Genomic DNA, 24,241 nt, shown 5'->3' with positions numbered 1-24,241 from the left:
CCCAGTAACTTAAAAGAATTAGAATCCCGAATTCACAAGGTTCAAATTCAGGTTCCACATCTGCATATAACAACATGCAAATTAAGATGCTATGTACAACTACCTGTTGTTGTAAGTAATCTTAACCTCATTGTGTAAAACAATCGCCCGGTTAGCGCACAAAAGATGAGCTCAAAAAAATAAACAATGATTAAAGCCAGTAACCGGTGTCTAAGCTTCACTTCTGATTCCAACAATCTTTAGCAACCTGAAATGGTAAGAGTAGTGTGTAACTCTTGTAGTAATAGATTGAACACAAGAAAAACACAGATTTTTTCTTCATTTCTCATCATCAAAAGTGGAAAGTGACAGTGCTTCCATAATCAAACACTAAGTGGAAAGTATTAACAATAACATTATACAGCTACAAACACTGTTTTGAAAAGAAACAACCCTTTAACCCTGGACCAAGCAGTCAAAAAGAAGTGAAAACATACATATAGAGAAAAAGATTGTTGACTTTATAAAGGGATCTTTCCCTGTCCGCGTGTCACAAGTGTGGTCCAGTTCCATTTTTTGTGTACATACATAGACATGCGCTTTTAATTACTGGATTGCCTGACCTCCATGAAGTTCTCAGGCAGAATTAATCCTTCAAGATTCACACATCTACTTCAATATATATAGTGTCATGAATCAACTACATCGACTCGTTGGAGAAGTTCCAAAACACTTCCGGCTTTTCTTTTAGCTCTATCTGTTCCATTCTCTGACAATTCCTTTAGTGCCTCTTCTGCTCCGAGATCCCTAGCTACCTTTAAGTTCTGTACATCACCAGTACATAGAGACCACAAAATAGCTGCAGAATTTTCTCGGTTCCGAGGAGAACCTGTCCTAATTACCTCAACTAAGATCGGGATCGGCTCAGATTGACCGATAGCTGCTTTACCCTCCTGATGACTTGCAAGTATTGCCAATATAGCAAGTGCTTCATCCATCATTCCACCCCCGTGATCCTTGAGCAATCTCATTAGTGGTGGCACAATTCCCGCCCGTACTGCCCGCACCTTGTTTCCTTGATAGATCGAGAGGTTGAATATAGCAGTGGCTGCATCCTTTTTTCCTCTTGGAGTTCCCACACAGAGCAAATCAATAAGCGCTGGGATAGCACCAGCAGCTCCTATTGCCACTTTGTTTTCATCAACCACTGATAAACTGAAAAGGGTAGCAGCTGCGTTTTCCCTTGCTTCCATGCTTCCATTTCTTAGAACATCTACTATGTCGGGTATCGCACCAGCATTTACAATAGTTCCCTTGTTACCTGCATAATCAGGGGTGACAAAATTAGCCCATGAAAACATGACCCGCCCAAGTTTGGGCTGGTTATTGAGCTACCCATTTATTAGCTTAGCCCATAAAAAAATTTGGCTTATATGTAGCCCAAATTGACTTATGAGAAATCTTGTCCAAATATTTCAAAAAGACATTATTTTCTTTGATATGTTATATCTAACCACAATAAAGAAAAAAATAGTCTTATTAGGGATTAAAAAATTATAAAAGAACAAACAAAGAAATTAAAGCTTCGTAAGAATTAGGCGAGTTGGGTTATGACCCGCTTTCTAGCCCAACCTGTTTCAGCCCAAGTAACTTTTGTGCGGGTCAATAACCTGCCAATTTATTATCTCAGCTCATTTTAACCCGCCAAAATTCAGCCCAACCGCACATTTGACACCCTTACCTTCATTTATGGATAGGTTAAGGAGTGCGGTGACAGCATGCTCCTGAGTACGAGAATCTGATGAAGATAGCAGTTCGACAAGCAGAGGAATCGCACCAGCTTCGGCAATGCATACTCTGTTATCAGCATTTCTTTTGGCAAGCAAACGGAGCTCACCAGCAGCTGCTCTTTGCTGCTCCGGATTACCATTAGCAAGTTTTGTTAACAACGAATCAATAGCAGCACGATCACAGTCCGAACCACCAGCTCCAGATCTTTTATTCCTACAAGTTCCTTGATTTTTAGGCAGCTCAACACCATTGTTCTCACACCACAAGGCAATCAGGCTCTTCAAAACGTAGTTAGGAGTTAACGCCGTGTGCAACAACGTTTGCTGAGTCTTAGGGCAGGTCTTGTGTCCTGCATCCAGCCATTTTTGGATGCAAGACCTTTCATAGGTCTGCACATGAAAGAAAAGCAGGCAACAATTAATCTAAGCCAGAGGAGCAATTAATTTAATCCTATAATCCATCAAGGTAAAATGAACGAGAAAAGGACAAAAATAGTGTCTATTTGAGGGTAGGTTCAAAATATTCCCTCAAGTATGCAATGAACAGTCTTGATCCTTCAAGTTTGCCAAAAGTTTAACACTTTAGTCTTCATTAAATATTTACCGAACTCTGTCGGTTAGATTTGACGGGTACTATGAAAAAAATAGCAGGAGCTCACATTTAGAGGTACAATTTTTTTTCGTTTCTGCTATTTGTGATTTATTTCTAGTCTGATTTTTTTTTTTTGTGTGTGTGTAATTTCTGCTATTTTCTATATCTTTTTAGTGTCAAGTGCAGTTTTTTGTTGTTGCATATTTTAGGATTTGTTGGGACTTAGTTGGTGTTTAAGGTTAAATCTTAACGGAGACTAAAAGTGATTTTGGGAAACTTAAAGGACCAAAATTGTTTAATGAATACTTAAGGGACTATTTTAAACCTATCCTCAAACATAAGGGACCATATTTGTCATTTTCTCTGAAATGAACTATCAAGAAAACAAAGGCACTAAACCTGTCCGGTAGATACAATAACAGGATCTTTCATCAACTCAAGTGATATTGGACAACGGAAGTCATCTGGAATGACCGGAGATCTGTGTTTCATCAAACTCTTATCACCCTCATGGGCATCCATTTCAGGATTCTCCGTCATTGCACAGTCCTTTAGCTTTCTAAGGAGGAATGCAATTGTTTCAAAACACTCTTCGGGATCTCCGCCGCTAGAAATGACCATGTCATGGATGGCAAGCGACTCCTTCTTTAGATCATTTATGGTCCTGAGCTGAAGCTTCTCGGACAGCCGTTTAAAAATCATAGGGTCGGGATCTTGTTCCCTTTGTGCCATAGCTAAATCTATTACCAGTTGCACATCGGGTGACTCCATCTTTCCTTTTGCTCTTTTAAATTGAGCATGCACAAGTTCAATCTAGAAGAAACCAAACAATGTGAAGATATTCAGTAAAACAGAATGGATATCGGGTATAACCACTGAAAGAATTGCTAGATGACGTACTTGTTCTTGAACTTCCTCGGATATATCAAGCTTATGGTAAGGAATTTGGCTTAGTGCATCTTCAATTTGCTCCGTAACTTTTAGGAACCTCAACGATATGTTGTCGATCTGCAGAGCCTGCAAGACGAAAACACAGGTGACCCTTAGGAAAGATATCATTGGTTCAAATCTCACTGCCACCTGTCAACAGAAATATTTCCACGTGCTGGGGCCAATTAAAAACATAGGCTAACACGTGAGGAGGTGAGTCGAAGACCACAATAAATAATGGAAGTGTTTCATTTCTAACAGTTTAAGCTTTAAGACGGGATAGTTCGCACAATTCAACAACTATAAACCATTGTGAACCATTGTCGGCTGAGACAATTCAAGTATCGGATGTCCTAAGAAAATGATATCCGTTGGAGAATTCATAGGAACAGTCCATTCTATTTCCTTTTTTAAGTTTAATTAATGTTAGTGTCTCTGGAACCAAAGCCACAAGGAATTCGGGTTTAGAACAGAAAGAAGACATCAACCCCATTTTGATATTAGAACCACTAAAAAATATACAGTAATTAAAACATGGTAAAAGGCTGAACGGAAAGTATAGATTTGATTCAAGTACTTACTTAAGACTCCGAACACACTGCAAAGCTCATGGAATGTAGTAATCTACAGAAGTTTCAAACTTACAAGGAATGATCAAAAATTACAAGCCATAACCGTCCTGATGAGTCTACTAAGAGAGATCGGAAACACAACCATATGAAGACAGGAATAGGCCCCCCAAGAAAACACTAGGTAATGGTTTCAAGGTCCATAGACCATATTGCTACTGCCTCATACGATTTCAACTTTATGGGTTCTAAATTTAATATTTGTTTATACATACTGAATTTCTTAACACACACTGTTTGAACTTTGAACAAAAGCTACTGGTTTGACAAAAACCGTATCTGGGCTTCTACCTCGACCCCTGGCCTAATAAGCTTGACATCTTTCTCAAATTGTCCTGCATTTCAGGAGTAGTTAGGGTGTGCTTGGTATGGAGGAAAATATTTTCTGGAAAATGTCTACGAATTTTCTCATGTTTGGTTGGTCAAAATGTTTTGGAAAATATTTTTTTTAGGAAACAAGTTCCTTAAAAAGGATAATGATTTCCCTAATGAAAATAGGAAAAACAAGTTCCATAAGTGAAATTTCAAGTTCAATATCTTCTCCCCACCCACCCAACGCCCCCCAACCCATTACCATCACACTCCTCACTCCATTCCACCCCCAGTGTTTTGCTAGATTAGATATAAATGCTCTTGAGATAATAGTTTTTTTTTCGCTTACTTACCAAACACTCAAAAATAAGAGAACCCACTGATTTTCCAAGAAAACATTTGTCTTCATACCAAACACAACCTCAATCTGATTTCTGCCAAATAGGAGCTCAAATACATGGTTCAGCTTTTTTCCTTGTCAACAAGCATGTAGCTCCAACAGGACAATTACCAACTAATCTATACATAAAATTCATAACAGATGAAAAAAAAAAAAAAAAGAGTTGAATATCACATGATCTTTCCAGCAACCACAAAATCAGCAAAACAAAGAGCAGGATACAAAACTGATTGTTCCTACACTCAAGATTGATTACTCCTAAGCAATTGGCATAATTCATTCAACAGTGACAAAATTAAGGACCAGTTTGTCCATGAGAATTATTCACTTTTTCCGTAATAATTTTCACGTCATTTCAAAATCAATATTCGGTTATAAAATTTTCACTTTTTTCACTTACAGTACATTCAAACAACCAAATATTTTTTGCAAAAAGTATAACCAAACACAACTCCAACTTTAAAATGCCTGTTTGACCATGACAATTTTTCACTTTTTTCCGGAAAACGTTTTCACTTTATTTGGAAATCAACGTTTGGCCATGGAAATTCCAAATACAACTTGAAGTTGTTATTTGAAATTTGAAAAACAGCTAAAAACCTGTTCACTTTTTTCATTTACAGTACATTCAAACAATCAAATATTCTTTGTAAAAAGTATAACCAAACATAACTCCAACTTCAAAATGCCCGTTTGGCCGGAAAACGTTTTCGCTTTATTTGGAAATCAACGTTTGGCCATGGAAATTCTTGTTTTCACTTTCAATACACTCAAACAACCAAATACTATTTGCAAAAACTATAACCAAACACAACTCCATCTTCAACTCCAACTCTAAAATACCAAATAAAGTGAAAAATATTTGGTTTTCATGGCCAAACGCCTACGCGAATTCAAACAAAGTGAAAAACATTTGGAATCTATGACCAAATGTCTATTAAATCCAAAGCCAAGAGAGATTAAACAAGTAAAACAATACCTGTAAAATCTTACTGCCTTCATTAACAGATTTAAGAAGTTCCAAAGCTGAATTAAGAGCAAATTGCAACAACACGAGTCCTTTAACAACATCATCTTCAACTTCAACATCACTATCTTTTAAATCTTCAATTAAAGGGCTTAAAAGTTTCACCCTTCTCACTAAATTACTGTACATCCTTTTAGATACTGATCGACATTCTGGTAAACCAGAAACGACGTCGATTAACTCAGTTAGCTGATTCATTAAGGCTTCTTTTTGATGATCCATTTGGGAAAAATGGATTCTTTAATGACTAAGTTGGAAATTGAGCAGAACCCAGTTGGGCAAAGGGAAACTTTGATCCAATTGAGAGATAAAAAAGGAATCTTTGATCAAATTTAGAGATACCCAGTTGGAAAAATGAATCTTTGGTCAAATTTAGAGATACCCAGTTGGAAATATGGAATCTTTGGTCAAATTGAGAGATACCCAGTTGGAAAAATGGAATCTTTGGTCAAATTGAGAGATACCCAGTTGGAAAAATGGAATCTTTGATCAAATTGAGAGAGACCCAGTTGGAAATTGGGCAAAACCCACGAAGAAAATGGAACTTTTGATCAAATTTAGAGTGAATTTGAGCAAAACCCAGTTGTAAAAATGGAAACTTTGATCAAATTGAGAGAGACACAGTAGTAAAAATGGAAGCTTTGATCAAATTGAGCGATACCCAGTTGGAAAATGGAGCAAAACCCAGTGGGGAAAGTAAGATATTTTTTTTAATCAAATTGAGAGAGATCCTTTTGGAAATTGAGCAAAACCCAGTTGTAAAAATGGAAACTTTGAACAAATTGAGAGAGACCCAGTTGGGAATTGGGCAAAACCCAGTTGTAAAAATGGAATCTTTAATCAATTTGGGAGAGACCCAGCTGGAAATTAAGCAAAACCCAGTTGTAAAAATGGAAACTTTGATAAGTGAGAGAGACCCAGTTGGGAAAATATGGAATCTTTAATCAATTTGGGAGACACCAAGTTGAAAAAATAGCAATGATTTAGCAAATCTTTTTTTGGTTGGAGGTTGGTTGTTGAGTTGACTGGGAAAATCACTAGTGATCTTCACAAATTTGAGGGAAAATTATGAGAGAAACCATGAGATTTTGGGTTCTTGAGGAAATTTTAACATGACATAGTTCAAAGCATTGATTGAATTTGGCAAATGAAGAGACAAAATTCAAAGCTTTGTATGTTCACACAAGGAAACTGAGCAGGTGAAGCAAAGATGAATTATGAAATGAAACATTGATTGGTGGTCTTTATGTTATTCATTTTAAAAGGAGTTTATGTTAATATATATATATATTGGATAGATTTGACAGAATTACTGATGATTAATAATGAGCATAATACAATAAGACCTTTGCATCTTGAGCCAATGGTATATCACAAACAGCCTTCTAGCAAGTAGTTTCGCTATGCCCTCTCCAGACCCATCTACTGTGATTATATTAAGTATGTTATTGATGTACGGTAAGAACTTTGTCACACTGTCTATTTACTCTAAATTAATAAATATATGATATTTAACATTTTTATCATTTATCTATTGCTTAACATGATTAATATATTATTTTTAAACTTTTAACCGTTAAAATTAATTTCCTGATTTTGTATAATTACCCAGTGATTTATAAGTATCTATCGAATAATAGTATTCCTATTAAATAACTAAGGTGTTACCATCAAAGGATGCTATGCATCGGATGATGTTGCTTCTTTCATAATCAGAGATTTTGGGTATGAAAAATTCTTGATAGGAAGCGCTTCCTCCGAATGGGTCCTATTCTATCGGTACGAATCTGGATTAATCGGATTTTAATGTAAGTATCGGACACCGAATGAGAAAAAATTAAGGTATTTTCAATGAAAATTTATAAAATATAGTGGATTGCTGTTATGTGTGAACTGGTAATGTTAAAAGTGGGGGAGAAAGAGGAAAAATACATGCATATTGTATGGTCAATCTTAACACGAAATAAATTTGTAGCTGTTTTTTTGGACAATAATGCCCTTCTAATTTGAGATCATGTAATCTTTTTCATTTTGTTTTTTATTTTTTTTACTTTTGGAGTAATAAGAAGTTGAAGTTGCACTGGAAACATGTTAGAATAGGTCCACATCTCACTAAACCAAATCAAAGAATATTAGTATATTATATGCGTAGGATACCATGGCTTTTAGTAATTAATTGACCCTAACTTTGTTGCTTTTATATAGTGCTCATGAATACTCTTCCCTCTGCTTTTCGAACTAACGACTGTAAATTTGATCATGTGTAAACCATCTACCATATGATTGAGAGATTCATGAGTAAATCCAGCACCTGACAGAAATAGGAGTCGAAATTTAAACTTAAGTCACATAAAATAATGTTTAGTCACTAATGAACGAACAATTGAGTTAATTAACTTGGATTTGTGTAACTTTAAAGTTGGAATTTAAGACGCGCCACTGAATCATTTCCTTCTTCACTGTTTCATAAATTATTTGATCAATTTGGGTTTTAGCAGGAATTGATTAGAGGTAAGAACACTTAAGCAAAGGGACTTAACTATTGTTTATTAGTTAACACGTTAACAATGCAAACAAATTAAATGATAGATGAACTCACTAATGTTGACTCTCTCAAAAATATTTCAATAACAAAATTAAATTATTAGAGCATAGAAGAAGTCCAATTTGAATGAAGGTAAACATATATTGATTCTCCCAAGTCCCAACTAACAATAAATTGATAACCTTTTTTACGTATACAAAGATTTATAAAGTCATGAAGTTAGAGGTGATCAAGTTATGATTTAATTCCATAGTATACTTTTTCCTATAGCTCAAACTAGGTAACCTTTTTTATTTTCTTTCAGTGTTTGGACTCCATATTAAGATTCCGATTAATTAATTTAGATTCGTCTCGCGTAAAACCCCTTAAAGGGGAAAATACTCCCTATCAGATTTTATTCTATATTTAAAGTTCGAACATGAAATATCTTATTAAAATAGAAAGATTATATCCATCCGACCACTACTTACTGTAACTCAAACTAAGTATTACTCGTAAAGAAAAAGTAGGATTTATTTCCTTTGCACTCCAATAAAGAGACTTGATGCATTGCAGAATATGTTCATATTAGTTTCACAAGGAGATGACATATTTTGAATTTCAGTTATTTGATCAACACTCTGTGTGAGTTTTCACATTTATTTTTGTTAAAATATGCAAAAAATGATCAAACTTGATATATCAAAGCAATGTGTCAACAGTAGCCCTTTGCACCCTATATATATGAATAGCAATATACGTAAGAAATTGAATTATTCATATTTGAAAAAAGTCAACTTTTAATTGATTGAATTTAGTCATTATTAGTTGAATATGTCAAATTTATTACACTGTTCAAGATAGAAAATGAACTTTGAAGTTACACCGTCGACGTCCTCTCATTATTATACGTGGAAAGAAACTACCAACATCTAATTAACTTAGCAAAAAGTGATACAACATAACTATTTCATGATTTATACCGTTAACATCACACCAAAAATGTATGATATATTGATATGTGTCACTTAATTATACATTTTTATTACTTATTCGTAATTGCTTTTCATGCCGCAATACTTGCACCCCAAAACGAAGGGACCAATCTTTCACATAACAAATTCACGATCTAGATGTGACACATAAACTACGTTTGTCAACTAAATTTGTTCAGTAGTCAATAGGTTTGATAATTCATTCAAATTCTCAATTTTAGTCCACACTTAAATTATGGTACATGCTTAGTCGTATTTCGATGGTTACACCAAACCAATTAACTTACTATGATTATGTGATTTAGTAAAATGAGAATATGCATGTCATTCAATTATTTATAGTTAAGTGATAGATACTATGTCGTCTAAATGCACGTCATACATCCATTTAGTTTGTGCAAATCAGGTGAAAGTGCGTCTATATCACAAAACTATGGTACATTTTTAGATTGGAAATTCCATAAAAACTTATATTTACCTTTATTTTGACATATCAATACTAATTAATATGATTCGATACAAATATCGGGATAATATCTTATGAATCAAACACACCTGGCTTCTTTCAAATGAAGCTATCTTATTGGATGCACAAGATGTGGAAGGCTGACTTGGCAAGAGTGGGGAGAATTGGTCAAAATGGGGGCATGAAACATGGGGCGTTTTAGACAGTTGGCATATCTTTGTTGACGTGTTTGCCGGCATGCCCATTGCCTTTGATTACTCCTATTATTGCAATTCTGTTATTGTCATTAATATATATATATATATATATATATATCTTTTTTTTTAAAATCTTGACAAGTTGCAATTTGAATAATAACAACAAAAATATATACTAGTGTAATCTCACAAGCGAGGAACGGGAAAGGTAAGATGTACGGAGATCTCATCCTTACCTTTGAAAGACTGTTTCGATAGATCATCAACTCAAAAGAAGTGAAATCAAAGCAGATAAGAACAAAGCAAAAGAAAAACATGTAACATGTACAATGTGAATAAAAAAAAAATCACAAATTTTCTGTATTAACGATATTTTGTGCTTATATAATTAAAATAATGTTTATAATGATTTAAAATATGATTTAAGGTATATTAAATTTGGGAACATATGATATTTGATGCGGTGGTATTTGATTGAGTATGAAAGTATGAAAGAAATAAGAACTCTTAAAATTAATGGCACAAAACGATCTTAAAATTAATGGCACAAAACGACTCATGGATATTTGTATGGTTATAGATCATCTCACTAAGGAGAAATTATAAAGTTTAAAGTAAATTGTTTCTAAATGAGAAGGATGACATTATTTCTAGAAATGCTAAAAAAAAAACACGACATGTAACTTGAGATTAAAGACCTATTATCGGTAACATTGCACCACCATATTTTATTTTTCAGAAATTCTACTTTTATTGTGACATTTTTCTTGGTCATAACTTTCCTTTTTGTTATTTTACGTGACATTCTTTACTTTTTACATTTTTTTTTACTCTAAATGATATGATGTATAATCACATTATCTAAGCATGTTTAGGTCTCCAAGTTTTAAAAAGTCTTTTTTATTAAACATCTTGCACGGTCAAATAAATTCACGTGAAATGAAACGGACGAAGTATTATCTAATGCGAAAGGATAAAATTTGTCCCTGAACCATGCGAAAGGTTCAAATGTTACCATCTGTTTTAGAAAAATAATTCTTAATTGCGGCACGTGGCATCATGGGGTACTTAGCTACCACCATTTAAAAATAAGGGCAACATTTATTCCATTTCTCTTAATTCAAAGGCAAATTTGACCCCAAATAGTAACCGCGTGGACATATTTGACCCCAACACTATTAACGATAGACAAATCTATTTTATTTTGAATAATTCAGGAGCAAATTTGACCCTGTACCTTAATTAATATATTAAATACTCATAATAGCTCTTGACTTTGCTTGTTCAATTAAGTGATGCTATGGAGTAAGTGTTAGGTAATTCAACCATACCCTTTTTTCTAAATGCAATTAATTAAGTCACTATCTATATGAAGTGAGATCAATTGAACAACGCAACGTTGCCGGCAACAGAGAATGATTCCACCTTTTCGTTTGTGTTTTTTATTTTCATTTTTAATAACTCTTTGAAAAAGTCTGAAGAATAGATATGTTAGTTTGCCTTATGCTGAAGGCATTAACGATGTCCATTGGCTGCTTGTTATTTTCAATCTAAAGTCTTCATAAAGAAAAAACTATAATATTATATAAATCATGAGTTTTTAAATTTCTCAATTCTTAATTATATATTTTAAAAGTAGGATTTTATAAGAGAGTGATCAGGGACGGAATTACAATTACTATTGAAGCATGATTAATTGAAAACTCATTGCCGACGAATTATATCGTATATATAAGTCTTTCTTTTTACAATATATTAAATCTTGAACACTTTTTTTTTTTATTATCCTTCACCATTATCTAATTTCACCACTAGGAGTGATTAAAAATCAGGGGTGACATACTACATCTTTTTTCTGGTCCAGAGTTTGTTTGGTTGTTGATTTATTAGTTGTGTAACTATGTTATGGTTAGATGAGAAAGGCAGTGTCTTTTTTCCTATGACAAGTACATGTGTAATCAACAGAATAATGTTTTACCAAAAAAAAAAAATCCCAAAATAGTATGACAAAAAATCAAGATAAAAGTAAAAAAATAAAATTCAATCGGTAGGTATTCAACGAAATTTGTTTGAGTTAAAATGAGTCAGTTCAAGATTATTTAAGTCTTGTAAAAAACTCGAGTCATTCATTATATATTAAGTTTGAGTGACTACTTTTGCTATGTCTTAAAATTGAGAATCTTTTCGAGCATGCCAATTGCCAAATCAATGGTTTGTGTCAAGTTCGAGAAAGATAAAATTAGTTAAGCTCATAAACATGTCATGAACTAATTAGTCCGATAGTTGCTTGGGTTAAAACATATTTTTGAGTTATAGATCATAAAGAATACCTCCCAACTTAAGTTGAGATTATTACACTTTTATTTTGTGACGAAGTCACACTTTATTGAATGAGATGCAATTGAATTTCTTTCCTTTACTTTTTATATGTATAATAAGAGCATTTTTTGCAACTTCCTTAGTAAAATTTCAACTTTATGTATACAACCTCTGTTGTACAAATCATGAAACTTCCTTACCCTTTTTTTTTGTCCTTTTATTTGAGTTATTTCTTCGTTTTATCATTTTAAGAATAATTATTGGTTCCAAAAAAAATAAAATTGATCGTTTGACTTGAGTTTTTTTAGTCTTATTGGTCAAATGCAGAAGAATGTCAGAGCTGACGCGTTTTGTCTGCTTGACCTACTCTCGTCAGTTGTCATAATTTGGTTCCAATTTTCAATCTTATTTTACTATTTTCCTTTTATTTGTTAAATATAGTAAAAGTATTTTTTCTTTTTACTTTAATTAATAAACCTAATGAGATATTTTACTTTTTTTATTCTTATTATTATAACTAGTGAATTTGCCGCGCTTCGCGTGGTCATAAAAATAAATAAATGAATTTTTAGAAAGTTCTTTATAATTTTAACTCTAGAATTTGACTAAATTATGATACGTTTTTTTTTTTTCTGATTAGCTCCAACACTTTTCATATAACCAGATTCACAAAAAGTATTTTGAAAGAAAAAATGATATTAAGACTACAACAATATATACATATACATAATAAATATACAACCATTTGTTGACACAACTTCTTTTTGGGGAAAGTAACAATTGTTACTAATAGAAACATACTATATGATAACTTTTTTGTTAATTATAGTCATCCATTATGAATTTTTTTTTTCCTTCTGCGAATTAATTAATCTCTCAATCACCATATAAATTCTATATACACCATGTATTATTGTACTTCTTCATTGAAACAAAAAAGAATTTTTTTCTCACTTTAATCAATCTTGACATGTAATGGTGATGGTAAATAAGCGAGTTGGGCCATGTAAAATACGGATTTGACCCATTTTATCCATTTTATATGACCACAAGAGTGGGAGCTCTATTAACCACATTGTATTAGGTTAAATTAACGGTAGCAGCTAAAGGTAGTTGTTCTTATGGTTTTTGTTTGCAATTTTTTCTAAATTCTCATTAGCAACAGACAATGAAACCTAGTTGTGGAATAAAAAGATCCAACACTTCAGTTTGCATTGAATATCCACTCAGTTTACATAATCAGACCATCCAATAATCCTCTTTTTGGTTCTTAAAGAAGCTTGTACTATGAAAATTGACATATCAATATTAACAATTTGACAGGAATATGCCTAATCCTAGCTATTCTTATACCCAAAGGATTCCAAGACCTTGTAATATTGCCTCCTGATAGACAATGTAAGCACTTAGTTGTGTAAAAGAAACACGATTATTCTTGTATCAAATCCCGAATATTGTATTTGACAAATAAATGGCTCTAAAATGGTTATGCCTGGAATTTGATTTTCAGCTCCTTGAAACACATAAACTCTTGGCTCTCTTCTGTTCATGCATTAAAATGTTTAGCAATTCTTATACCCACAACAACACAACTCCATATGCACACATCTTTTTCACCATTGTAAATAAGAAAACCAAGAACCAACTCAGTTACTAAATACCCCTGCAGTTTCAAATACACAGAGTGCACCAACGCATTAGATAAGCTAGCAGCCACAATTTTTTCTACACAACCTTACATATCAATGAGAACCAAGTGTATGAAGATACGGTTGAAGGTCTAGCGCAATTTCATCCTCATCGTACTCTTTTTTTTTTATATTATTTTTTATCCTCATCGTACTTTGATTCACTGTAATCTTACGAAAACAGACAAACAAAGGTAAAATTAATTTATTGCAACACCATTACGACAAAATAAAATAAAGCTATAATATGCCTAGAATTATTTACCTTCTTGCTCGCAAAGCCAATCTCTGGTACACAACTTTGCCTCCGCATTTGCAGGTAAAGTAGAATTTGAAACTTGCCAACAAGTCGTTGAGAAAGAAACAAAAAATTACACCGTATATATAAGGTATTTTTTTTAAAAATTTTTATGTACATATATAGATTTTGAACACCCTAAAAACAACAGAAGAGGTTGGTTCAGTGGTCTAGGGTGTTCAAAATTCACCTTGAGGTTCTAAGTCCAAATCTCAGTCACTACATTTTTATTTTTTGAACACCTTCAGTGAAAATCCTAGATCCGCCACTGTTAACGCAAAATGTACATGTATTTATAGCTATGTAAAAGAATATTGCTGTTAATAACCTATACAGGTGTCCTACTCTTATTTGTATGTGTGTAACTAACTACTATTTACAAATATTGAGATATGAAATAAAATGCTGAATATTTACCCAAATGAACTATTAGGAAGCTTCTGGTTGGTTTCGTGTGTATGATGAATGTGCCAGCAATAGTGGCCACGTGTCTGCTTCTCCTTGCGTGAATAAAATGGTCCCAAAGCCACTTTACTCTTTTCCATTTTCCATGAACAGCAAACCAAACATTCCTTAACTCAATCACACCTTATTCTTCATTTCTCCATGGTTATCCGGTGACTTAGTGTCAAAATCAAAATCATCATCGTCTACTGCATTACCCCCCTTCAAGTTGAAGGTGGTGAACGAACCCCCAACTTGTTCAAAAGAAGATGATGAGATGGACCCGAATGTGGTTTTGTAAACAAATCTGCTACTTGTGATGAAGAAGGGATGAAAGACAAGGAAATGAGACCATCGAGGTATTGTTGACGGACGAAGTGACAATCAATGTCAACATGCTTCGTCCGTTCATGAAAGACGGAATTTTTTGCGATATGTATGGCAGCTTGGCTATCTGAGTGAAGAGAAATAGGAAGTGAAGGTGAAAGTGATAGATCTGAAAGAAGACGAACGAGCCAAGTTAATTTGGCGACTACCCTGCGCATCGATATGTGTTCGGCTTTCGCCGATGAAAGTGAAATCGACGGCTGTTTCGTAGACTTCCAAGAGATGGGACTACCACCCAATCTAATAAAAAATCCGCTTACAGAACGTCTGGTGTCTTGGTAAGTGTCCCAATCCGAATCGCAAAAAGCAAGCAATTTGAATGATGGGGAGCTATTGAGAAAAATTCCTAATCCCGGGTCGAAGAGTAGGTAACGAAGAACATGCTTAGCAGCAGTAAGATGGACATGGTGTGGAGATTGCATATATTGACTTAGATATTGTACTGAAAAGCATAGATCTGGTCGAGTATGTGTCAAGAAGTTCAATTGCCCACTCAATCGACGATAAACAGTTGGATCTGGTAACGGAGAGTCCATGTTGGTTGTCAATTTCTGAGTAGGGTCCAAAGGTGATGAAGCAGGCTTCAGATCGTGACAATGGTATTCATCAAGGAGTTCCAAAATGAACTTCTTTTGACTAAGTATAAGACCCTGGGGTTCACGAATAATCTCAATCCCCAAAAAATAGTGTAAGTCCCCCAAATCCCTTATCTTAAACTCTTTGTCAAGAAATGATTTTAATTCATCAAGTTCTTCTTTGTTGTTACTCGTGAGCAAAATATCATCCATGTAGACCGCAATAAGAGAAATAGATGAACCAGAACATTTGTAAAACAATGAATAGTCGTTTAAAGAATGATGAAACCCCTTGTAAGTCAAAGCTGATGTTAATCTTAAATACCACTGTCGAGAGGCTTGTTTGAGCCCGTATAAAGACTTCTTTAATCGACAAACATAGGATCACTGACTTGTAACCCAGCTGGGAACTTCATGTACACTTCTTCGTCTAAATCCCCATGAATAAACGCATTATTAACATCCAACTAATAAAGCCCCTATCCTTTTTTAATGGCAATTGCAAGAACACATCTAATTGTAGTGATTTTGACTACTGGACTGAAAGTCTCAGTAAAGTCAATACCTTCCTCTTGTATATCACCACGTACTACTAATCTGGCCTTTAATCTCCCCAAAGTACTACCAGAATTGAGTTTAGCTTTATATACCCATTTTGAAGGTAAGGCCCTCTTTCCAGTAGGCAGGGGTACAACTTCCCAAGTGTCATTTGTGATCAAAGCCTCGAGTTCCTTTGTCATAGCATCTTGCCAACCAGGGTATAAAATAGCTTGAGAAAAACTTTTTGGTTCAAAAATTTGACAAATAGATTTATGGTAATTTTTATTAGTTGGAGACAAGGTATGGAAAGAAAAAGGAGAAGGAGAAACAGAAGAGTTAAAACATGAAGAAGTGACATTGGAAAGATGAATGGCATTGCCTATGTAATCCTGCAAATAAGCTGGGGGTATTGACTGATCTAGTAGATCTCCTTAGGGAAGTTTCGGACTCAGGAATATGTATAAAAGGATCAGATGAGTTAGGGTCTTGAGAAGATGAGTTAGGTGATAGAGGCAATGATGTAGGAAGAGTAGTAGGTGATTGTGGTAGGAGTTGTATGCTAGGTTGTGAACTAAGTGGATCATGGGAATTGGAATCTGTAAATGGAATTGAATCACTAGGAAATGTGGGAATATCTAGAGTAGGACTGTTAACTGTGTCATTGAGAGGAAAAATAGAACTTTCAGAATGAATGGAAATAAAAGGATAAATGTTCTCATGAAATAACACATTTCTAAAAACCAAGAATTTTTGAGATTGTAAATTGAAGAGTTTGTATCCTTTTTGTCCAAAAGGATAACCAAGAAATACACAAGCTTGTGCTCTAGGTTCAAGTTTAGTTCTTCCATTGGATAATGTAGATGCAAAACAAAGACAACCAAAAACTTTCAAATGAGAATAGGAAGGAGGATGATCAAATAATGTCTCATAAGGAGTTTTAAAAGATAAAATTTTGGTAGGACACCTATTTATCTAATATGTGGCTGTCATAGGGCAATCACCCCAGAACTTAGGTGGCAAGTGAGATTGGAATAGTAAAACCCTACATATCTGTAACAAATGCCTATGTTTCCTTTCAACCACACCATTTTGTTGTGGTGTGGCCACACAAGAGGTTTGATGAATTATTCCTTGATTGGATAAAAAAGAAGATGTTTCTGTGCTAGAACCCAATTCCCAAGCATTGTCAAACCTTATTACTTTCACTTTCTTAGCAAATTGTCTTTCTACCATGACAAGAAAAGATTTTAGAATAGGGAATGCATTAGATTTAGTAGATAGAAGGAAAGTCCAAGTACACCTACTAAAATCATCAACTATGGTCAAAAAGCACTTATAACCATCATAAGTAGGTGTCTTATAGGGTCCCATGTATCAATATGTATAAGATCAAAACATTTCTTGGAAGATATATGGCTGTTAGGAAAAGGTAATTTACTTTGCTTTGCCAATGGACAAACAGAACAAGGAGTCAAAAATTTAGAATAAACAGTGAAAGGAATTCCATTAATATTCTTCATATTTGAGAAAGGCATATGGCCCAATCTATGGTGCCATAATTTACTCTTAACATCTGAAAAAGAAATACAACTGAAACTAGATGAAACATACTTTAGGAAATCAACAACATAACTAGGTAACTTAAAACTAGACTTAGGCAAGAGTGGAGCTTCTGGATTCCTATTGTTGAGCACATATAGTCCTTTTTGGTCTCTACCAAGCAGCATGGGGCTCTTCATTGAAGGGCCCTGCATAAAACAATGAAAGGGAGAAAAAAATCATGAAGTTAGAAAGTTGTTGGCAAAGTCTATGGACAAATAAAAAATTAAAATGAAAACCAGGAATAAATAAAACATCGTGGATAGTCAAGTTTGAAAACAACTTGATAGAACCAAACTAAGAAACTGAAACTCTTTGAGAATTTGGTAATTCAACATAGACAGGATAGGGAAGTGATTTCATATTGATAAAAAATTCTTTGATGTAACTCATATGTTCTGAAACCCCAAAATTAATTAACCAAGTTTTGTTAGTAATTTTTGTGATATCAATCTAAGAATTTAAAGAGAAAGGGCTCAAACTTATACCAGCACCGTTTGCATTAGCTATGACATCAGAACTGTTGGATTGATCATATGATTTCAACTGTTGTAGCATCTGCATGATTTGTCTCAATTGCTCAGGACTAAGTAGTTTTCCTTGCTCATTAGACTGAGTAGTTCCAAGAAAAGTCTGAACAGATTCATCATTGTAGGACACTGCATTACTCTGAGCTGATTTCTGGTAGTTTCTTTGTTTATTAAACTTGAAATTAGGAAGAAGACCATGTAGTTTATAGCATTTTTCAATAGAGTGGCCACGTTTCTTACACTACTTGCAAACAAGTCCAGAATTCTTGTTGTCATTGTATCCCTTTTGAGCTCTGAAATTAGTGGTAAAAGACCTTTGTCCTGTGGTGTTCTGTTGAACAGCAGCAAAAGAGGAAGATTTCCAGGGAATTTAGGAGTGCTATGCATCTCCCTCTATTTTTCCTCTTGAATAAGCAGTGCATAAGCATTAGCAATGGTGGGTAATGGTGAGATCATAAGTATGTTTCTTCTAGCACCACAGAAAGAGTCATTAAGTCCCATTAAAAACTTCACTAGTCTTTCATCTTATTTGAACTTGACATTCTTTTCTTTTACTCCATAGGAACAATCCCAAGAACATGGGATGAATGAAACCATAGTATCCAGTTCATCCCAGAGCCTCTTGATTTTAGTAAAGTACCCGGCCACATCATATGACCCCTGAACAAGGTCACTCAAGTCCTTCTGGAATTGATACAATCTAGCCCCAGAACTTTGTCCAAATCTGGCTTCTAATTTAGTCCAGGTGTTCTTAGCAGTGTGATAATATAGCACACTTTCAGAAATGTCCCTAGAGAGTGAGTTTAATAACCATGAAATCACCATGTTATTGGATCTAGACCAAGTATAATGAAGGTTAGATCCAACAGCAGGTTCAGTGGTAGTTCCATCAACAAAACCTGCTTTGTTTTTAGCAGTTAAAGCAATCCACATAGCCCTCTTCCATCCCCCAAAACTTTTCCCATAAAAAACAGTGTTAACTAAGAGTGTTCCGGGGGAATATGAGGGTGAGATAAAGAAGGGATGTGCTGAGTTTATAAGCTCAGCAGATGAAGATTTCTCAACCAGAGTCTCAGAAGTTTGTTCACCCATTTTTTCACGAAGGAACAAGATGAAGAAGATGACTAGAGAAGAATGAAGAGAGTGAATACTATCACTGCTCTGATACCATAAAGGAATAAAATTAAGAACAAAAGATTAAGATAATTTTTCTCTGTGTATTTGATCACACTCACTGTACATGTATTTATAGCTGTGTAAAAGACTATTGCTGTTAATAACCTATACATGTGTCCTACTCTTATTTGTATGTGTGTAACTAACTACTATTTACAAATACTGAGATATGGAATAAAATGCTGAATATTTACACAAATGAAATATTAGGAAGCTTCTGGTTGGTTTCGTGTGTATGATGAATGTGCCTGCAATAGTGGCCATGCGTTTGCTTCTCCTTGCGAGAATAAAATGGTCCCAAAGCCACTTTACTCTTTTCGATTTTCCATGAACAACAAACCAAACATTCCTTAACTCAATCACACCTTATTCTTCATTTCTCCATGGTTATCCAGTGACTTAATGTCAAAATCAAAATCATCATCGTCTACTCCATTAGATTACAACACTCAACTTGACACTCGCAAAGACCAATCTGTGTCTGCAGCCATGGCGGTTGCTTGTCTCCTTTGCCTCAGAAGAGTAATTAGGCGAAAAGACCCTTCAAGTCTCGCTATATAACTTTTGTTAGATTAGCCCAGAAATGGCGAGAATGAGGCACACGAGAAAGAAGACATTTGCCAACAAAAATTTTGTTGTTGTCATAGATAGACTATTATTGCAAAAAGTACTTTTGACAACAATATTTTTTTGTTGTTACATAAACTTTTCTCATCGGCTGTTATTGCAACGACGTGCAACAAATTTTATGTTATTGCTAAAAGTACTTTTTGCAATAACATCCAATACTATGGCAACAAAATTAAATTGTTTGGCAACAAAAAAAAAAGTTCATTTTTAAAAGATTCATCATATATGCCAACAATAAAACTAAGTTGTTGCCAAATATTAAATTTTGCCAACTATATTATTTTTGTTGCCAAAAGCGCTGTTACCATTTTTGTACTTTCTTGTAGTGACAACAGATAGATTATGGGTTTTCTTTCAAGGGTGGTTGCCCCTCTCTCTGCTTTTCCTATGATTCTCCATTTTTTAACAAACCAACGACCCTTAAAAGAAAGAAAGAAAGAGAGAGTCTAGTTCAGTTTCTGGGTAATGCATATCTCTGGAAGGAAACGAAAGAAGAAAGGGAGAGGGAACGGAATTAAAAAGAAACGAAATGAGGCATTTAAAGGATAAAAAGGAAACGTTTCAAAAAGATTGTAATGGCACCTGCGTTTCAAGGATACAAAGAAGCGTTTCAGAAAGGTCATAAATGGTATTCCTCTGTTTCAGTATGTGAACCTATTTCTTTATTAGTTTGTGTAAAAAAGAATGACCTATTTTTATATTTGGAAACAATTTACCTTTACGCATTGATTTATAGCCACACAAAATATATGTGACTCATTTAACAGCATAATTTTTTAAGTATTCTCTTCTTTCTTAAACTCCGTGTCCAATTAAATGAGTTCACATAAATTTAAACAGAGGGAGTAATACCTATTAATGAGGAAATAGATTACTACTAATAGACGTATTAGGTGAAAATAAGGGGGAAAAATATTAGGAAATTAGATAAATAGCAACCCTGGCCTAGGAGAGTGCCACATCAGCGAGCTTATGTCCCGACTTTATATAGATATATAGATTGTTTCTCAATTAATTGAATTGCTAGTATTTAAATTTAATTTTTAAAACATTATAATATGAATAATTTAGTAAAATAAAATACTCAAATAATGCTTTTTGAAGAGCATTCAAAATGTAAACTGAACAAGTAAAATAGAACATAGGCAGTATTATACATATAAGTGAACCTAAAATTCAATGCTGGACATGCATGCTTGATTTTCATTAGAAAAAGTCAGAACTATGAGGCTTCAAATATTAACTATTCAATTCTGAAATTAATTATCTTTGAGCCATGTGGTTTAGTCATCGAATCTCAGCACGAAATGTTAAGATTGCTTAATCGATTGGTCAAAGAGAATCAACTAGTTTAATTTTGATCTAATATATATAAGTATGCTCGTAATAGGGAATACCTTAACCTTGGAATTAAACCGAGGCCTTGTTATAAGTTCTTCATTTGCATTCGACATTTTAGCTTTTGTTTGTCGATAACTTATCGGACTATTTCAACCTGGTTCGATCAGGATCACATCTTATCACTGTATATGCTTTTATATGACCAGAAGTTCCATTGGCACTTTCTATTACGTTATGTATATAGATCCTCGTATATAACACGAGAGTGAACACATCTCTTCAGACAATATGAATTAATAAATTCTATTTCTTAATATCGATTATACATTTAATAAAGTAAGTACTTCACAATTATCTAAAGTAAAACTCTCTCGTCTCTTAATTTAGACAAAATAAGAAAAAGAAAGAAAACACAAAAAGAAAAAGACCTCTTGTACCCGCTATTTACGATAAATCTTGTCCCTAAGAAAGCTAGAAAAACTGACAACCATTTTCAGACATAAATGAATTGGTCTTTTCGGAATTTGTTACATATTATGTCCCAATTTTTTACATTGATCCATTTCTCACGGGACCTTTTAACCCCCATATATACCCATACAAAAAGTCCAAATTCCCACAACACACACTCACTACATTTCATTCAGTAGAAGCTAATTTCATCAATGGCAGAATCAGAAGGCAAGAAGAAAACAGTGACACTAAAATCGAACGATGATAAGGAATTTGAAGTTGAAGAAGCAGCAATTATTCAATCGGAAATGATCAAGAACATGATTGAAGATGGATGCGCTACAAGTGTTATTCCACTCCCAAACATCGATAGCAAAACCTTAACAAAAGTCATTGAGTATCTCAACAAACACATTACCAAAGACGAAGATGAGGACGAGGAGGAAGAGGATGCTAGAAAGGCTGCGGAAACAGGTGAGTAAGAGCTTGTAAATAAGCGAGTAAAAACGGGTAAAGTTTACAAATAGTCACATGTAGTTGAAAGTAATCATTGTCGTGGAGTTTCAGGTTTCACTAGTAAAATTTCACACGGTTATTTTTCAAAGCCGGAGTGGAAAAATGGCCAGTAAGGTCATTTCTACGGTATAAAAACATGTCATTAAAAAAAAAAAAAACCGACTCACTTAAAATTTGCTTGGACCAATATCGGTAGGATCAAATAACGGATCATAACTCAGCTTGCCCTAACATGAGTATATCTCTCTTACTATTTTTTTCTTACTTTTTTGCTTTTTGATGTAATTCTTTCAAATTAATTTAATTTTCAAATTTTTTCTAAAAAAATTGATTTTTTATGCTTGAGCTTCGGTTGGAGTTTGACTAGTCGGATTATTTGTTTTGATCCATTTGACTCGATATTTTGATGGGTTATTTTGTTGTTACGACTAGCTGAGAGCAATGTCCCCTCCCTTGTATTTGGAGGAGTTGGATGATTTTTCCGCTCTTTGGGACCTATTTTTAATTCTTTTTCGTTAAAATAATTACAAAAAGATTGCTAGGAATTTAGTTTCTAGGCTACTTTAGCACTCATGCCTGAAGATAGGCTCACTGCTTTCATAAAAAAAGATATGAGAATTTATGTTAAGTAATTGAGTGTGAGAGCCAAATAAATCAAAAGATTCATATTTGGTTCCTTGAGAGATTATGGAATTTTCGAAAGAAACGAAAAATTAATTGACTTTCATTAAGTATTCTATTAGATAATCGAAATACTATTCAAGATGGGTCATAGCTCAACTCGTTTAAACTTGGAACAAGTTACGAATAAATGAGTTGATTTTGCTACCTCTTGCAGGAGAGGAAGACGATCTCAAGGAGTTCGATGAGCAATTCTTAAGCGTGGGTTGGGAAGAGCTCTTCGACATCATAATGGCGGCGAATTATTTGAACATTCACGAGTTGATGGAATTGTGTTGCCAATCTGCAGCTGATAGGCTGAAGAACAAAAGTGTTAGAGCTGTTCGGGAGATGTTAAAGATTACCAATGATCTCACTCCAGAAGAAGAACAGGCAATTATCGATGATGCTCCATGGGCATTTGAAGGTCCTGAGATTGATGATACCGTCAACTAGATTATAGTAATAGTGTCATTTATTAATAAGTAGTAGGTGTCTCATGAATTTAGTCGAGGTGCGCGCAAGATGTCTCCGACAAGACGCTCGTTAATTGTTTTTTTTTAATAAGTAGTAGCTAAAGGATTTTTTGGGTAGTGTGGGCATTTTTGAAACAATGATCTCTCTCTCTCTCTTGTTCTTTTACTCTGCATGTTATTCATGGTGTTTTAGTGTATTTGCACTAATGAATAATTTGGTTATTTGTTTCTTTGGCTCTAATTAGTTTGTGTTTATGTTTTTTTATTGTGATGATCTTTTTACTATGCAATTTTAACCTATGACGTTGAGGATTGATTTTATGTATCGTCATTTTTATCGATAAGTAATAACCATCTCGTGAATTAGTCGAGGTGCCAGCAAACTGGTCTCAAAACCACACTCGTTAAAAAAAAAAAAAATTATTAGTAGGTAAAGGGTTTTATTTTGGTAGTGTGGGGATTTTTGAAACAATGATCTCTACATTAGGGTCTATGGATATTTCAGATACTAGTTGTGGATATGTGCGTTGCACGTATATCCCATTTTATTCGGTGCAAACTTTTAAAACCACATAATAGTGAAAATGTGAGATACTTATAAAATAATATTTGAAGGTTAAACTAGTGCAGGTGCAATTAGTAAAATGTTAAGCTGTAATATAAATTGCTTTGTATTCCATCATAATTTATTAAAGTTATATATTTGGATCACACTTATGTTATTAAAGGAACATATAGAGACTGATGATTATTATTTTAAACAAAGTA

The 24,241-nt window shown here is 34.0% G+C and overlaps 2 protein-coding genes across 2 annotated transcripts; one reads left to right on the top strand and one right to left on the bottom strand.

Moving 5' to 3' along the window:
* Nucleotides 1-288: 288 nt before the first annotated feature.
* LOC132615947 (U-box domain-containing protein 14) lies at nt 289-6,931 on the bottom strand. The gene is made up of 5 exons (XM_060330551.1): nt 5,612-6,931; nt 3,262-3,378; nt 2,761-3,174; nt 1,721-2,159; nt 289-1,300 (listed from the first exon to the last, which is right to left on the bottom strand). Exons 1-5 carry the CDS (start codon nt 5,879-5,881, stop codon nt 669-671), a joined length of 1,872 nt encoding a protein of 623 aa, XP_060186534.1. The 5' UTR covers nt 5,882-6,931; the 3' UTR covers nt 289-668.
* Nucleotides 6,932-21,985: 15,054 nt separating this feature from the next.
* LOC132615343 (SKP1-like protein 1) lies at nt 21,986-23,752 on the top strand. The gene is made up of 2 exons (XM_060329927.1): nt 21,986-22,295; nt 23,176-23,752. The coding sequence occupies exons 1-2, from the start codon at nt 22,034-22,036 to the stop codon at nt 23,451-23,453; spliced, it is 540 nt and encodes a 179-aa protein (XP_060185910.1). The 5' UTR covers nt 21,986-22,033; the 3' UTR covers nt 23,454-23,752.
* Nucleotides 23,753-24,241: the final 489 nt, after the last annotated feature.

This window comes from Lycium barbarum, chromosome 10 (assembly GCF_019175385.1).
Source record: "Lycium barbarum isolate Lr01 chromosome 10, ASM1917538v2, whole genome shotgun sequence".
NCBI classification, from domain to species: domain Eukaryota; kingdom Viridiplantae; phylum Streptophyta; class Magnoliopsida; order Solanales; family Solanaceae; genus Lycium; species Lycium barbarum.
Note: the sequence above shows the minus strand (reverse complement) of the source record. Positions and strands in the feature narration are given on the sequence as shown.